The sequence below is a fragment of the Megalobrama amblycephala genome, linkage group LG23 (genome assembly GCF_018812025.1).
Source record: "Megalobrama amblycephala isolate DHTTF-2021 linkage group LG23, ASM1881202v1, whole genome shotgun sequence".
In the NCBI taxonomy this organism is placed as follows: domain Eukaryota; kingdom Metazoa; phylum Chordata; class Actinopteri; order Cypriniformes; family Xenocyprididae; genus Megalobrama; species Megalobrama amblycephala.
The window spans coordinates 529,755-547,260 of NC_063066.1; the positions used below are offsets into that span (position 1 = coordinate 529,755).

The following is a 17,506-nucleotide window of genomic DNA, read 5'->3' on the forward strand; positions in this document are numbered from 1 at the left end:
TGTGCTAGACTGAATTCATAGAATTCCCAGCTTTATTTTATTCCCAGTTTGAATAACCATTTTGTTTTTCATGCTACTAAAACAACCAACATGAAATCTTGCTTTTCTAATGCGTAAAAACTAAAAAGAAAAACTAATTCATAAGCGGTTCTTAGCTTGTTTTGTCTGTGTAGACAGAATATGATGTGCTGTTTCCCATAATGATTTTTGTCAAAATTTTGCAGCCCTACCCTGTAATGAGTTCCCGTTTTTTAATTTATATTATGGTTATGTAGTATGTACATTATATAATTGCTGTGTAAATACATGTATGCCATCTCTGAGCAGCATTAAACAAAAACACCATGTCAGCTTCTCTTCCACCTTTGCAGTGTAAAGATGACGTGTTGATGTTGATCAAATTTTAAATATTACAGTCTACACTACAGTATTCTGACTGATTGATAAGTTATTGGTTAAATGTAAGCATTTGACTTAAAGGACAATGCAAATACAGTTAATGAGGTAATTATAAAAATTGCCCTTAGAAAGAAAAAAAAAAAAGGTCTGTAAATCAAATATTGCCACTTAATGGAAAAGTTCATTCCTGACCCACAACTGCTCAATGGACTCATGCCTCTAGTCACACATTTAGCTAAATGTTTGTACAACCCCCAATTCAAATTGGGCTGTTTTTCCTCTTTTCACACTCCCATCATTACGAGCACCTCCCCCATCGAGTAACAAGATCCCGCACCAGCATCCAGGCACCGTGAGGCGCCAAGGCCATAAAAGGAACTCCCAACCTGAAATGCAGGATCTGTGAACCTCACCATATGCCATATGCCACTCATCCCGTGACCTTTTGGTCTTTTTTATGGCCTAATCAAAATCACATCAGCCAGAGTGACACCGATAAATAGTAATATCATAACAAAATCCTCCAGTGGTGTCCGAAGTCATCCAAATAATCCAGTCAGACAATATTTAAACTGATAGACTGACATACTGGTTCAGCCAAAATTAGGCCATTTTGAGATGATTGCTAACCATGCCTGGTTAACAGAAATAGGTCATCATCCAAAATCTAAAGCATTGACAATAGGTAATGTTTATTTTAAATATATTTATTGAATTTGTTGAGTAAATACTGTGTAAAATAAATAATTGCAGTTCTTACACTTGCTAACTATGATAAAATTCTAAAAATGTATATATAATGTTTTAACATTTTTTTATGTTTTTAAGAAAAAGTCTCTTTTGCTCACCAAGGCTGCATTTATTAAAAATACAGTAAAACACAGTAAATTTGTGAAATATTCTTACAATTTAAAATAACCGTTTCCTATTGTAATATATTTTAAAATGTTATTTATTAATGTGACGCAAAGCTGCACTATTTCAGCATCATTACTCCAGTCTTCAGTGTCACATGAACCTTCAGAAATCATTCTAATATGCTGATTTGCAGCTCAAGAAACATTTCTGATTATTATCAATGTTGAAACAGTTGTGCTGATTCATATTTTTGCAGAAACCTTATTTATTTATTTTTCAGAATGAAAAGAAAGTTCAAAATAACCTTTTGTCACATTATAAAAGTCTTTCCTTTCTTTTTTGAACAATTTAATGCATTTTTTGCTGAATAAAAGTGTTTAAAAAAGTCTAATTAAATAACTTAGTCTTAGTAAATAACTGATCAAAATAGTCAGTAATTGACTGATATACTTTTTAATTTCAAAAGAGTTGTATAATTAATTAAGAATACATTAAAATGAGTTGTGCAAGACCAACGTCTATTTCAATTGGATCTGAAGGCATTTGATTTTTTTTCATGGTCTGTTATACAGTAGCCCGTTTCAGCATCACATACAGAGGGTTGTGTCTTGGCAAAGCAAATGACACCATTTATGTTCCCAAATCATTTTTCCGCCTCATTACAGAAGAATGTCCCTCACAGTCAATCGAAAATGGGAGTAGGTGACAAAAAAATGCCGCTACGTAAACACCATTTGACCTGAATAACTACTTTATTGGGCCCACTTAACAAATATTTTTTGAATCTTCCTCAATGGAAATGAGATTTACAGCTTTCTTAAGCTGAGTTCAGACTGCACGATTTTAGCCCCGATTTTGGCTCGCCGACAAATGCCTGAAATCACAAGCAAATCGGTGCTCGTTCACGTGAGTGACAATCACACAGTGTGAATGAGCAAAGACGCGATCTGAGAGAATTGCAGACGAGTCGCCGACACCCGTGAGATATTTGGCATGCTAAATATCTGGACCTGTCGACGATTCAAAATCCTGCTGTGTGAAAACTGTTCTGACTGAAAACTACATCGGCGATGACCGACAGCCAATGAGAGAGCAAGATACAGAGCAGCAGGGAGTTCGGGGAAGAGTTAGGGTGCTTTCACACTTGGTTCGATTGCCTGGACCGAACCCGAGTTCGATTGCTCCCTCCTCCCCCTGCCGCCACTGGACTGTGTTCACATTATATTATTTGGGTCCGACCCACGGTTCGTTTGCGTCATCAAACCAGCAACTGTTTACTACGTTGCTTAGTAACGATGGCGCATGAGAAGGCGGCAAAATGCATAACGTTGCTCTCCTCACTTTTATATTTTTGAACCGTTGGTTTTGTTCATGCGTCTATCTGCCGCGAATGTAGAATGCTGAAAGCGAGCAGAAATGAGAAAAGCTACGCTACAGCTTTCTGTTTGCAGCACGTCAGTCACACTCGTCGGGAAAGTGAGTGAAACACACACAAACACACATTTTTATCAATAATACGGCATTAATAGCGGTTCACTTCCGCAATTTGGTACGTTTGCATTCATATCAGAAGCGAACCGTACCGGAGTTCACTTGAACCGCACCCCAGACCACCCTTTTTACGCGGACTCGGGTACGGTTCGCGGGTGCGCACCCGAGTTCAGAAGACAGTGTTCACATCATCCAAACATACCGAACTCTGACGTCAATCGAACCCGGGTGCGCACCAGAAGTGCTAATGTGAAAGCACCCTTATAAACCAAAATATCAGCAAGCATGGCTTCGTACATAAACATTACAATTCTATGAAACAGAAACAAAGCACAAACCTTTGCTTGACCATCAACAGCAGCACATTGAAAAGTTATGTATTTACCTCCAACTCTCATTGCAGAACACACAATCCACAGTCTCCCCAACCATTTCCTCCTCCATATTCTTTTTTTCTTTTTCTTGTTTTCGCTGCAAATCAGCGCACCGGCAATTCATATTGCAAGCTTCTTGCGGGCTACCGTTTTTAGTAATAATAATAACTCCGGTCTTGCACGCATGATATCGAGGTTTCCTTGTCACATCTCGCGTGTGTTTGGTTGTGAAACGTAGTTTGCATGCCAGACAGAGTTGTCGGCGATTCTTCCTATTGTAAAGTCATGCAGTGTGAAACCTTCTGTCGCTGATCCATCGTGCAGTTTGAACACAGCAGCGACTGAATGCTGGCCAAGATAGTCATGCAGTGTGAAAAGAACAGTGACCCGACTGCTTTGAAAATCGTGCAGTCTGAACTCGGCTTTACTTATAGTGGTTATCCTCATGGTAAACCACGCATCCAACCATCTAATTGGTACTAGTGACTGTGCTTCGGTTTAGACCGTAACCCATGCTGCACAACTAGAGGAAGTTTGAGGATAAAGGAGAACTGATAATAATCAACCCTTCGACTGTTTTGACAAACATTTAAGTGGGATGAATGGAGCTACCAACTGTAACACCAAGTTTCTTAAGCAACATAAATAAACTTCCTGGACATCTTGCTGGTGATAAAAGGAGAGGAAAAAAAAAAAAAAAAAAAATCAAGCTCTTCTTGGTTTGCGACAAGTTTTAGACTAGTTTTTTTTCCCCCAGAGATGCAGATTTAATGTCCATCAGATCAGAGTTCATGAGGATGTTTATTTTGCAAGCAGAACATCTCACTGTTTTCTCCATTGAGATTTCGGATCCAGACATCTCAGGGAGTATCGACATATGCTTCAAGGGTGGTCTACATCAGTGTAAACAAATCAGCATGTGCCTACAAACATTCAGCCCATCTCCATCTTCAGAGCTCGGCCCCTGCCATATGTTCCCAAAAACACTCTTCTACGATCCCTGAAACTCTCTTCCCTAATAGAATACCCACACACAAACCCAATTCTTGAGTAAAAACATGAACAGTAATTTCTGCATTGTTAATACAAGCACACACAAAGATATATTTGTATCGTATGAGCAAATGTTGTAGTTATCCCTTTCAGAGAACATAATTCATGTTGATATCATTTGAGAAAACAAAAAATGGGAAGCTGTAACTAACAAGGCTTGAGGGTACACACAATGATATCCATTTAAGCTACAAGGCCATTGCATCATATAAACTGCACACTTTTCCTGTGGAAAAATTGTTGAAATTCCACATGGGATTGTAAAACACTGCTTCTGGCATGGCTGGCAAATGGGTCAAAAATGATTCTGATGAAATTGGATGCAGGTTGCATTTACATACATTTAAAATCGTCAGCTGGAACGAGCGGCCAGTGGATGGAATCAGATGTTAGAGGGTTAGCTCACCCAAAAGTGAATTTTCTGTCATTAAAGGGATAGTTCACCCAAAAATATCCCATGATTTACTCACCCTCAAGACATCCTAGGTATATATGATCTTCTTTCAGACAAACACAATCAGAGATATATTAAAAAATATCCTTAGTCCTCCAAGGTTTATAATGGCAGTGAACAGGGGGCTGCATTTTGAAGTAAAAAATAATGCATCCATCCATAAAAAAGTAATCCATACGACTCCAGTGGATTAATAAAGGCCTTCTGAAGCAAAGCGATGTGTTTTTGTAAGAAAAAACATCTATATTTAAACTTTATAAATTCAAATAACTAGCTTCCGGCGGACGACCGTACGCAGAATGCGCAAGTTGATTTGCAGCAGAAGAGTATCCCTTGACCTGTTGCACAAAGACGAACGTGGAGGCACAGAGGATAGAACAAAACAAATCACAGAACGCTAATTTTTAAAAATAAATATTGGAGGATTTTGATATAAGAGGAGCATAAATTTGTTGCACAGCCCTATTTGTCTGAACCAGCGAGAGGCGTCTAAGCTTACAATACTCCTACATCCTGCATCATACATCACTCATTTTTAGTGGATTAACTCAGGATTACTCATTTGGAGCAAGTCGAATTGTATACGGTCGTCCACCGGAAGCTAGTTATTTGAATTTATAAAGTTTTAAATATGGATATTTGTCTGACAAAAACGCATCGCTTCGCTTCAGAAGACCTTTATTAACCCACTGGAGTTGTATGCATTACTTATGGACGGATGCATTATTTTTTACTTCAAAACGCGGCTCCCCATTCACAACCTTGGAGGACTAAGGATATTTTTAAAATTTTTATCTGATTGTGTTCATCTGAAAGAAGATAGTCATATACACCTCGGATGGCTTGAGGGTGAGCAAATCATGGGATAATTTTCATTTTTGGGTGAACTATCCCTTTAAGTACTCACCCTCATGTCGTTCCAAAACCATAAGTCCTTCGTTCATCTTCGGAACACAAATTATTGTTATATCACAAAGATTATTGTTATATCACAAACACTTAATTAAACAATTTAATCTCTCTCCTGGCAGTCTCCTACACTGTTGTTTACATTCTATAGAAAGTGCAGGCTTCCGTGTTTACGTCCAAATGCTGGCTCAGTATTATATACGTCAATAATGAGACTGCGTACTGACATAGTACACAAAAGCCTGCGCTGTATATACAATGTAAACAGTGTAGGAGACTGACAGGGGAGAAATGAAATTGTTGAATAAAGTTTTTTTTTTTTTTTTTTTTTTGCTTCTGTCAGATGGTTCAGTATTTAACCCTTGTGTGCTGTTCGTTTGGGGTCCCCAGGCAACAAAATGTAATTATGTAACAAAATATTGTTATTTTTTTAAACAAATGTAATTTTACACAGTTTCATAATGTTTTTACTCCACATTTGTGCAGTTTTTGGAGGATTTATGCTATTTTTTTAATAATTTAAAAAAATTAAATTTATAAAAGCTTTTTATGTAAAATTCACTTCATAAAAGATCCATATTTCTAACTTTCATTCATGGAGATAACATGGATAATTTAATGATGTTTTATTAACAAAATTCGGGAGGAGCAACGTTCAAATAATCTGACTAATCATCACGTCATCTCGGCCAGCTGTCAGCAATCAGTAATCAACATATCTACCCTATCAGCACAAGTGAAAGCAAATATAAGACACGGTCGACTCACCCATATTCCTCGACAGTTTGACAGCATCCCTCCACCACCCCGTCTCCTCACACCTGCACTGGTTACTTTCCAGAATACTAACCAGAATGGGGGGAGTAATCTGGGTTCGGGCCAAAATACCGAGCTCGGAGCCCTCTCCTCGGACAGCACGCCAAATACGCATACTACTACGCATACATTTTTCTATCTGATTATTTGTAAGTGTGAACTCGTGAAACATGGTTTAGTGTAAGATTTTCGCCCATCTTTTGGAAAATGCAGTTTTAAAGGTCCCGTTCTTCGTGATCCCATGTTTCAAACTTTAGTTAGTGTGTAATTTTGTTAGAGTATAAATAAAATCTGCAAAATTTTAAAGCTCAAATAAAATATCTCGCTTGGCATTGAACTTTAACAGAAGTCGCCTACATCGAACGGCCAGTTTGGACTACATCCCTCTACTTCCTTCTTTAATGACGTCACTAAAACAGTTTTTTGACTAACCTCCGCCCACAGGAATACCCAAGAGTTGCGTTTGTAGAGTGTGTTTGTCGCCATGTCGTCGAAACGCTGTTATTTTCATCCCGCAGTCCAATCACTGGGTCTGATTCCGGCTCAAATTGATAGGGTAAAATTAAAGACATGTTTACAATAACACTGAGCGCATGCATCTCCATGTTATGGTAAGAGGCGTGACCTTTCCGGGCAAGGTTCGCTAAGCTGCTGTCGAATCACAACACAGGAACCGCTGGCACAATCAGAACTCGTTACGTATTTCTGAAGGAGGGACTTCATAGAACAAGGAAGTCATCAGCCCGTTTTTATGACAGTGGAAACAGCGGTATACAGATAAGTAAATTATGTGAAAAATACTGTGTTTTTTTACACGCGAAACATGAACACATGTTATATTGCACACTATAAACACAATCAAAGCTTCAAAAAACCACGAAAAATGGGACCTTTAAAAGTAAAAAAATTATCACTTTATCCTGTAGATGGCTGCAGAGCTCCACTATTTGCTATTTGACTATAACTCAAAGACATCTTTTCATATATATTTTTTTTTTTTTGCAAATGGATTCATATCTACATATAATGAAATCACAATTATAACAATAAAAATTACTTTTTGTCAAAGTTTAGCATTTTTGTATGAAAAAAAATAATCAGTTTTTCAATAATGTTACATTATGATTAGAAATAAAACCTTACAAAGAGAAAAGTCTTCAGAGTTTATCATTTATTTCAAAAATCTGTTTTTCATTTAATTCTACAAATTTAATCTACACTTCAGTTACTAAATAAACAGAACAAATATTAACAGAAATGGACAGTTATATTACATATTGTGTACAAATACACGACATGAACATCAAAATGCAATAAAGTGAACAGCAATAACAAATTAGCAAATAAAGCACATGGATTCTGTGTGTGTGTGTGTGTGTGTCTGTGTGTGCAAGCATGATAATTTTGCATTGTGATTGTTTTGAAGTGTGTGTTCTGTGTTGTTTCTGATTTTGAGAATGAATTTTGTCCATTTTCTATGTGGAGTCTCCAGAGACCCCGAACAGCACGAGTGTGACTTTTTTTTTTTTCACACTAACATAAAAACAGATATCATTCCAGTTTATTTTATTATTTGTAGCTCTAAAGTGTTGACCACCGCAACATTTTATTTCCATCAAAACTGATGGATCAAGAGGTTCATAAGGAGATTGTAAAAGTAAAACATATGAATCAAGCGGTTTAATCAAAGTCTTTTAAAGAGAAATGACCACTTTATGTGAACATATTTTATAGGGCTGGACGATTAATTGAAAAGTAATCGAAACCGAAACTCAGAACCTCTAACCGACGTAATTTTCACATGTCGGTTATTTCGTTTTTTTAATCCTGTTAATACTTCCCCCTTAAAAACATACTACCGCATGTGTAGCCACGTGACTCCACCCCGTCCAGTCAGTGGCATAAAAGCAACCAGGAGGTGAACGCCGGTTCAACACATAGTGATGGCGTGCAAGCGGTGAGCCTTGTGTCTTCATTAAACTTTGTCAGTTGTATTTGTTTTAAAGTTTGCCAATTTGGACATTCAAACGAATTTAGACGATGAGATGTATATTATTTCGAGCTACCGTGCTCATTCAGCTTCATTGTGGCACGAACACTCATACAAACAGTAGCTGTGCAAAACATGAAGATCGCGCGCACAGAGAGGAATGCAGAAACTAGTTGTCAGCGCTGTCCTGTGATTTATCACTAAAGTAGCTTAGAAACTCAAAACTTATAGCATATATTTTTCTACTTTTGAAGGAACTATTTACAACCCACAGCTTCACAATTGATACAGAGACGTTATGACTAATTCACACATGCAATCACTCTCATTACGTACTGGTACTGTGCTAATTTATCTTTATCTGATTTACAATGAGCAGAAATCTGTAAGAAATGTTATAAACCATAGATAAAATAACTGCTGAAGTGAGCTGTTATGTCAGATCACTCTTTCAATAGGAAAAAATATCCCACCTTTAATAGACAATCATATTTACAGTACAAACCTTGTCAGTGAACTATGAGGGCAAAAAAAAAAGAAACAAAATAATCGTTCTTTAATCGCAATCGAGGTAAAATGTTCAGTTAATCGAGATTTTGATTTTAGGCCATAATCGTCCTGCCCTAATATTTTATTTAGACTTTTATTCACATCAAATATGGTCAACAGCAGCTCAACCAAGCTGGATTAAATATTTTGACTGTTCCAATCCCAATCTGATTTATGACCCGTAATCTGACTTCCACCCTCAATGCCATGACTGAGGTGAGACCCTTGAGCAAGGCACCGAACCCCCAACTGCTCTCCGGCACCACAGCTAAAATCATGATCATGCACTGTTCGTTGTTGGCCAGAGGAGAACTGGCCCCCCGACTAACCCTGGTTTCTCCCAAGGTTTTTTTCTCGATTTTTTTCACCTGATGGAGTTTGGGTTCCTTGCCGCTGTTGCCTCTGGCTTGCTTAGTTTGGGGACACTTGATATTCAACAATGTTGTTGATCTACCTGCATTGACACCATTCTATGCAAATTGAACTGAGCTGGACGATGACATCACTGTTTTCTCCAGAGATGCTCTATAGATAAATAAACTAAATTAATAACTAATGAATTTTACAATGAAATAAATCAATACTGAACCTACTTAAGCTGGACAATGACATTTTCTTCTAGAGCTGATGTGCAGCCAAAATTATTTTCCTGTTATCACTGTAAAGCTGCTTTTACACAATCTCCATTGTATAAAGCACTATATAAGTAAAGGTGACTTGTCTTGACTCAACCTTTCGTGTGTAACATGAGAACAAATCTCATTGGTTTTGGTGCGGCAAGCACATACATTTGAACTACCATTTACCACATTTGATGTGCTCTATGTAGGTGCATTGATCAATGTTTATATGTGAATAAAAGCCTAAATTAAATCTTTCAGTGGAGGGACAGAAATCTCACAGGTTTGAATAAAAAAATTCTTAATGTGTTTCAAAGATGAACTAAAGTCCTATGGATTTGAAATGACATGAAGGTGATACAATTGTGTCAGAATGTTTGTTGTCACCAATGTTTGTTTGTTTGTTTATTTATTTATTTATTAATATAATATTTTTAATATTTTTTGGATATTTTATTTTCTGGATGTTAAAGCAGAGATGCATTTTGGGAGAATTGAGATCTTTGAACCCACACATTCAACTGCTCTTAAAGGTGCCCTAGATTATGTTTTTAAAAGATGTAATATAAGTCTAAGGTGTCTCCTGAATGTGTCTGTGAAGTTTCAGCTCAAAATACCCCATAGATTTTTTTTAATTAATTTTTTTAACTGCCTATTTTGGGGCATCATTATAAACGCGCCGATTTTATGCTGCGGCCCCTTTAAATCCCGTGCTCTCCACCCACAGAGCTCACGCTTGCCTTAAACAGTGCCTTAACAAAGTTTACACAGCTAATATAACCCTCAAAATGGATCTTTACAAAGTGTTCGTCATGCATGCGGCGGATTATGTGAGTATTGTATACTGTTATATTGTTTACTTCTGATTTTGAATGAGTTTGATAGTGCTCCATGGCTAACGGCTAATGCTACACTGTTGGAGAGATTTATAAAGAATGAAGTTGTGTTTATGAATTATACAGACTGCAAGTGTTTAAAAATGAAAATAGCGACGGCTCTCGTCTCCGTGAATACAGTAATAACCGATGGTAACTTTAACCACATTTAACAGTACATTAGCAACATGCTAATGAAACATTTAGAAAGACAGTTTACAAATATCACTAAAAATATCATGTTATCATGGATCATGTCAGTTATTATTGCTCCATCTGCCATTTTTCGCTATTGTTCTTGCTTGCTTACCTAGTCTGTTGATTCACCTGTGCAGATCCAGACATTAATACTGGCTGCCCTTGTCTAATGCCTTTTATAATGTTGGAAACGTGGGCTGGCATATGCAAATATTGGGGGCGTACACCCCGACTGTTACGTAACAGTCGGTGTTATGTTGAGATTCGCCTGTTCTTCGGAGGTCTTTTAAACAAATGAGATTTATATAAGAAGGAGGAAACAATGGAGTTTGAGACTCACTGTATGTCATTTCCATGTACTGAACTCTTGTTATTTAACTATGCCAAGATAAATTCAATTTTTCATTCGAGGGCACCTTTAAAAGTAAATGGTCCAAAAGGGGCTTTTCACATAGAAGAAACATTTTTAGTTCTCCAAAGAACCTTTCAGTGAACAATTCTTAAAAGAACCATTTTGCAATTTGTGTTAATAACATTTTAATAATCTAAAGAACTTTATTCGCTTTAAAGAACCTTTTGTGCTTTAAAGGTTCTATGGATGTTACAGGTTCTTTATGGAACAATCGATGCCAAAAAAGAACCTTGATTTTTAAGAGTTTGGCCAGTTCACTGCATCTCATCAAATTAATCCATACAGAAATCTGTAATGCAACTATCATTGAACAATCTTTAATAGACAGATCACATTTTTGTTCCATCAATCGCGTTCTATGTAACAAGTGCAACATATCAAACACACACTCGTTTTGAGCCTCAGATACAATGGAGGCGGCAAATTGTCTGCATTTGCTTGTAAACACAAATCTTTCTGGCCTGGGAGGCACACCTTAGGTAATGTACAGCAAACAAACATAATTGGTTAATCTAATCACATTGCTTTCTGCATTTCTGTTTACTTTTGGCTAAGAGTCTCCATGAAGGCCAGGCTATGTGACCGTGAATGCCACATTGTTCAGGGCCCCTCACAGATGCAATCTACACAGACATCGCTTGGCCTCTCTCTCTCTCTCTCTCTCTCTCTCTCGCCAGCTCCAGTGACAGGCTGTTGAGTCTGAGGTATATGCTAACGCAAAAGGGAGACTCCATCAAGCTTCATATGTAGCCCTGATGGAGTGGAGGCAGTGAGCTGTACTATCCGCCCATCAGTGGCCCTGACCCCATTCAGTCCATTCCGAATGGAAATGATGGTTCATTTCAGTCCAAAAAATGGAGAACAGCTAATGCGAGAGGACTGCATTCAGCAAACAATGCCAGTGACACAACCTGAAAGTCTCCAGCTCTCAGTCTGATCCTGAACTCAATAGACAGGTTAAAAGAATCCTTTAAAGTCCAGGACAATTGAATTTCAGCTCGGTAAATGCAAGAGTTGGACTGAATTTAGATGTTTTCAGGCCATCATTTAAAATCAAGTTTTAAATCAAATTTAGCCTATCAATAGAATATCACATCTTATTAGTGAGTCATACACAAGCTGAACTGAACCCATCACAATTGAACCTTGAATATGACTTCTTTTTTTTTTCACACTGAACATAATACCAAACATACTGCAGTTATATAACATCAAATAAAGAATCATAAAGTCACATTAAGGTTGGGGGAAAAAAATACATAAATAAAAAATAAAAGCAGCTATAAATGATTCTTGCACATTTTTGAAGGGTGAATATTTTGAATAGTTTTTTAATCATATTAGTTGATGAATTTATTAAACATACTAGGAAGACTTGGTCTAAAACCTGACAAGTTTGTCACCTTATAAGCTTAAAATCTTTTTGTTACACTTTTTATTACAAATTTTGAGTATACTGAAAAGTACACATGACATGCATGTGACTATTTTGTGACTGCAACTAGAACAACTATACAGTATTATTTTCATAAACTCAACCTATGGAGACAAAATTACTTATAAACTGTTAATAAATAACCAAGACTATTAAAATATTAAAATGATTAAAACATAAGTAGTTGTGTTTTCTTTGTCATGTATTTTACACCAGTTTACCACGAGTTTGCTGTAATGGCTTCATTTTTTCCCCCCAGACATTTTACAAGGGCAAATATACTTTTACTCACCTCTAGCACAGTCTGTTATGAAAATAATGTCAAAAACGAAGAAAACAATCCAAAAGAGTTCCATGATGTCCCTATTAAAGCTCACTGGTTGTTCAATCTATGAAAGAAATAAAGCTGTTAGTGAGAACAAGAACTGGTGAATTACTCTAAAACATCGGTGCAATGACAAAACCCTTATGAACTTCTGCAACTTTATAAATGTGTGTAGGATTGAATTACAATTACAATTCTAACACCACTTCAGTTGTCTTATTAAATCATTGTTTCCGTTAAATCACAACACAGCACAATTTGCAGCATGGAGATATTTGATTCATGCAATAACCAGTACATGTGCATAAAAAACTGTTTCAAGTGGGTAAAAGGTACATTTTAAAACATAAAATATTCCAAGTCAAAAATACAAGACTTACCAAACGCTGAAAACGTTCATAAATCTGTTCCTCGCGACTGATAGATAAAAATCATGATTACATCCTGCTAAAACACGCAAGACAAATCATACCCATGTACACTGGGCACTACATCAGAAATCCTCATGCACGCAACACTGGATCCAGCGAACTGATTAGGTTTAATTATCACACGCAATTGTATTCCTGAAAGCTCTGACGTCATGTATTTTCGCTCGACACTTTTTAAAACACGCGCTGATCGCCGTAAACTTCTGTAGATGACAGTCACCGCGCGATGTATCGAGCAAGCACTTCAAATCACATCGACTTTATCTCCATATTCTTCAGATAACAAAACACACAAGACAAATCATTTACAGTACCGAAATGTGTATCAAAACGGTCTTTGAAATTCCGTTAACTAAATATTTCCCAGTCCAGACAAAAGTAACACACACACACACTTGAGTGTGAGACGGTCCAGCCCTACGGCCAACTTTAGACCAATCACAGCGAGCCAATTCACTCTCACTGTTTAACTCTTTCATAATAATAATAATAATAATAATAATAATAATAATAATAATAATAATAATAATAGACTAAGTAAAAATAAAACATTGGCCTATTATGTTTTACAATTTATAACTAAATAAATATAATATTAAAATATTACTGTTTTCATTATTAATAAAGAGTATAGCCTTTATATGAAATAAAACGTCATTTTACCACGTTCTAAATCCAGTTGTACCCTGAAAAATTGACCTGGACAAATGTAATTTACAACAACTGTCTGACATTCCAAAAGACCTATAAAAATAATTACACATCCAATCACACTAGCGAGCACAAGAGTTTTAGTGGCCTAGGTGATAGTGTCAGCTAAAGTCTGCAAACAATACTAAAAGTGTCTTAACATGGGAGGCCCTCAGTGAATAAATGTTTAGAGAGACAGCTGGAATAATATCTCACAACTGGTCATGTTACCTTCTCATCAGTATGACGATGGATCTTGCTGTCTAGATCCATATAAATTAAATGAGGCTTGCACGTGTTAATGTGTAATTCTGGAAAAGTTCTGGAAAACTTTTTAAATTTGTCATTATATAAATGCAGATCCTGAGCACACATGGTATACATATTCATCTAATGTAAATATGTTGTTGTTCTTCATAGACAATGTTGTACATTTATGCACATATGCTGTTGCACACTTTTAAATACTTTTAAATAGGGTTAATGAAGACAATCGTTTGTGGACTTTGTGAACGTGTATAATAAAAAATAAATTAAAAAAAATCCAGCAAAAGCCCCAGAGGAAACAGCTCATCCAAACAGGGCTCCTCACTGCCCTCTCTTGCAAAACTTGCTTTAAATTTATGAACATGTGCCGCCATCTTGTGGTGATTTTTGATACTGACAAGAATACTAAACTTTTGTATATATATATATATATATATATATATATATATATACACACACACACACAGTGCTGGGTAGATAACAAATTGTAGTCCATTTTTAATTACTTTACTTTTGACCTAGCTCGTTTATCACTTAGATTTGAATAGGAGAATCTTATACTACACAGTGAAAGTGGTAATAGGAATGATAAAATTATAGGGGAAAACATGTAGCCTACTTTACCAAAAGTAACAATAATTACATTCTGACTTATCTAATGATCTAACACTGATCTAATTATTTACAAGTTTAAAGTATTTTTTGACTAACTAAATACCCATACAGCCAATAGTTACAAATAATAAAGATTAAATGTTTTGATAGACCTTATTTTCTATATATTGATGGATTATACACTACCCGGCCAAAATAAATAAATAAATAAAATAAAATAACTAAAAAAAATAAACTGTTTTTATTTTAATACTATGAATGGATCATTATTACAGTGATTATTATGTTTGTAGCATGTTATATTTTTGGCAACTGTTCTTTTAACCCTTAAAGATGGAGTGTGTAGCATTTAATTTCTTAAACAACCATGTAGGAAGACACATCATGGCCATATTCCAGGATGACTATGTCAAGATTCACCAGGGTTAAAATTGTGAAAGAATGGTTTAGAGAGCATGAAAAATCATTTTCACACATGAATTGGCACCTCTTGCACTACTTGATGGAAATAACATCATAACATTTATTTCCATCGAGAGGTGCATCATTTTTTGGTCAAGATCTTGTATTGACAATGCAAGAGGTGAGCACTCTATAAAGTTTCCTCCAGCACATCCCAAAAACTTACACTGAGGTTAAGGTCAGTGCCAATTCATGTGTGAAAATGATTCTTCATGCTCCCTACCAACAGTTCTTTCCCGATGAATCTTGACACTGTCATCCTGCAATATGGCCATTATACATCACGGCTGTTTAAGAAATTAAAAGCTACACACTTCATCTTTTAGGGTTAAAAGAACCGTTGCCAAACATATAACATGCTAGAAAAATAATAATCACTGTAATAATGATCCATCCATAGACTCTTAAGTATTTGCCTATTAAAATCCAAATTTTTTTTTTTTGGCTGGGCAGTGTATTATTTAGTTTTAAATAATCTTATTTTGCTAGGTTATGTTGAAACAAAAGTACACAATCAGTGATCAAAATGTTTATTGAAATACTGTAAACATTATGGTCTTTATATTACTAACGCCTCTTAACTTACAGGTCCTTTATACATGAAAATATATACAAATATCAACATTTAACATGCCTTGCTTGCTTTAGTCCTCCTGGTCACCCACTGCTAACTAGTCAAAATGTCTTTACCATTCACTCCTCTGATTAACGCAAGCATGATCAGTTTAAATTAAATGAAAAATGAAAGCGCAGTCAGAACAAGACATTTGACCAAAATTCATTGTTCCTTCAAAAATTAATTAGAATGGTACAATACGCTTGATGACAAATAATGCATCTATATAATAATTCCCATCAAATAAAGAGATAATGAATGACAAGTTAACTGTGAGTGACAGTTAAAGCTAACAAGGCTATACAAAAAAATGAGAGCAAGTACAGGATGTTGTCCATCAATGCATCCTATTTACTAAAAGACATCTTAAAAGACATATTATTATAGCAGCCAAGACCTCAAAACCAGACTACTCAATGTCATTATATATTCTCAAAACTTCTGAAGTTCAAAACAGTGTTTGTATTCACAATTTAAAAATACTTGATCCTAGACTAAGTGCCAACAGAAGCACACATGGTTGACGTTTTTTGTTGTTGTTTTTTTTTTTTTCAAATATCATCTTGGCACTGATGTGTAAAATATTTTATATATTTTTCATATTAAATGTTTTACAGCTTTACTAGACCTACCAGTGCTCTTGTCTATCACAATCCCAATTGCCAGACATTTTTACTGTACCATTTTGAAGTTATGGACCCATGAAGAACATATGGGACAATACAGCTGAAAGAGCCATCGTATTAGTTTGGAGGCGTTATATCTTGGCTGTCTTTGAGGGTGCGTTAAAAGTTTCACTGGGGGCTTATACCTATTGTCCTTGGTTATCATCATGGACATCGCCATGTTGCCCTTATCACGTGACCTACTAGCGTCAGTTATGTCGCTTCACTAGTGTAGTGCAGCCCTAGTGTCCTTGAACCCATGAATGGACCCATGAATTTGACATATGTGACAATAGTTTAATTGGCAGTTGTTTCGTTGGCCCAATTGTAGGCGCTATATCTCAGCTGTCTTTGAGGGTGCGTTAAAAGTTTCACTGGGGGCTTATACCTATTATCCTTGGTTATCACCATCCCAATTTTAAGACATTTTTACTGTATCATTTTGAAGTTTCACTGGGGGCTTTTCCCTACACTCTAAAAAATGCTTGTTTTTTTCAATTTTAATATAGTGGGTTTCTTAATCTTTACAAAAAGTTTTTTGAAGTCTGTTATTATCATGATTATCTATGATTATCTACAGATTGTCAAATTTTAAGTCATTTTCTTTATCTTCATGATTACGCACGAATGTAATGCATTTAGTTTCTCTTTATGGAAACAGCAATACGTAATAAAGATTTAATTATTTTGATGATGTTAAAGCAATATTTGTTAACATTAATGTTTTGCATGTAATATTTCAGACTTGAACTTTGTGTCTGCATTTTGCCTGTGCCTGGAGTAAAAAGAAAGACAACTTCAGTATGAGGAGGTGCGATTTTCTCATCTCGCCAATTCATGTGTGAATATAATTAAGTTGGCTTGAAAAAGCCAACTTACTGTAATCCTATTTAAACTTAATATTATTAAGTTGGCTTTGAAAAAGCCTTACTGATCACCCAGAGCTTACTGATTTACTGAACTTACTGATCTACGTCTTAAGCTTATTATTATTATTATTAT

At 35.9% G+C, this 17,506-nt stretch overlaps 1 protein-coding gene across 1 annotated transcript in view; it reads right to left on the reverse strand.

Annotated features, from left to right (window-relative positions):
• Nucleotides 1-13,598, reverse strand: part of fgfrl1a (fibroblast growth factor receptor like 1a) — a 147,184-nt gene extending 133,586 nt beyond the window's left edge. Inside the window, exons 1-2 of the mRNA XM_048177057.1 lie at nt 13,139-13,598; nt 12,726-12,822 (exon numbers count right to left, since the gene is read on the reverse strand). Of these exons, the coding sequence (XP_048033014.1) occupies nt 12,726-12,789 (64 nt within the window). The 5' untranslated portion in view covers nt 12,790-12,822; nt 13,139-13,598. The remainder of the gene's footprint in view (nt 1-12,725; nt 12,823-13,138) is intronic.
• Between the last annotated feature and the right edge of the window lie 3,908 nt (nt 13,599-17,506).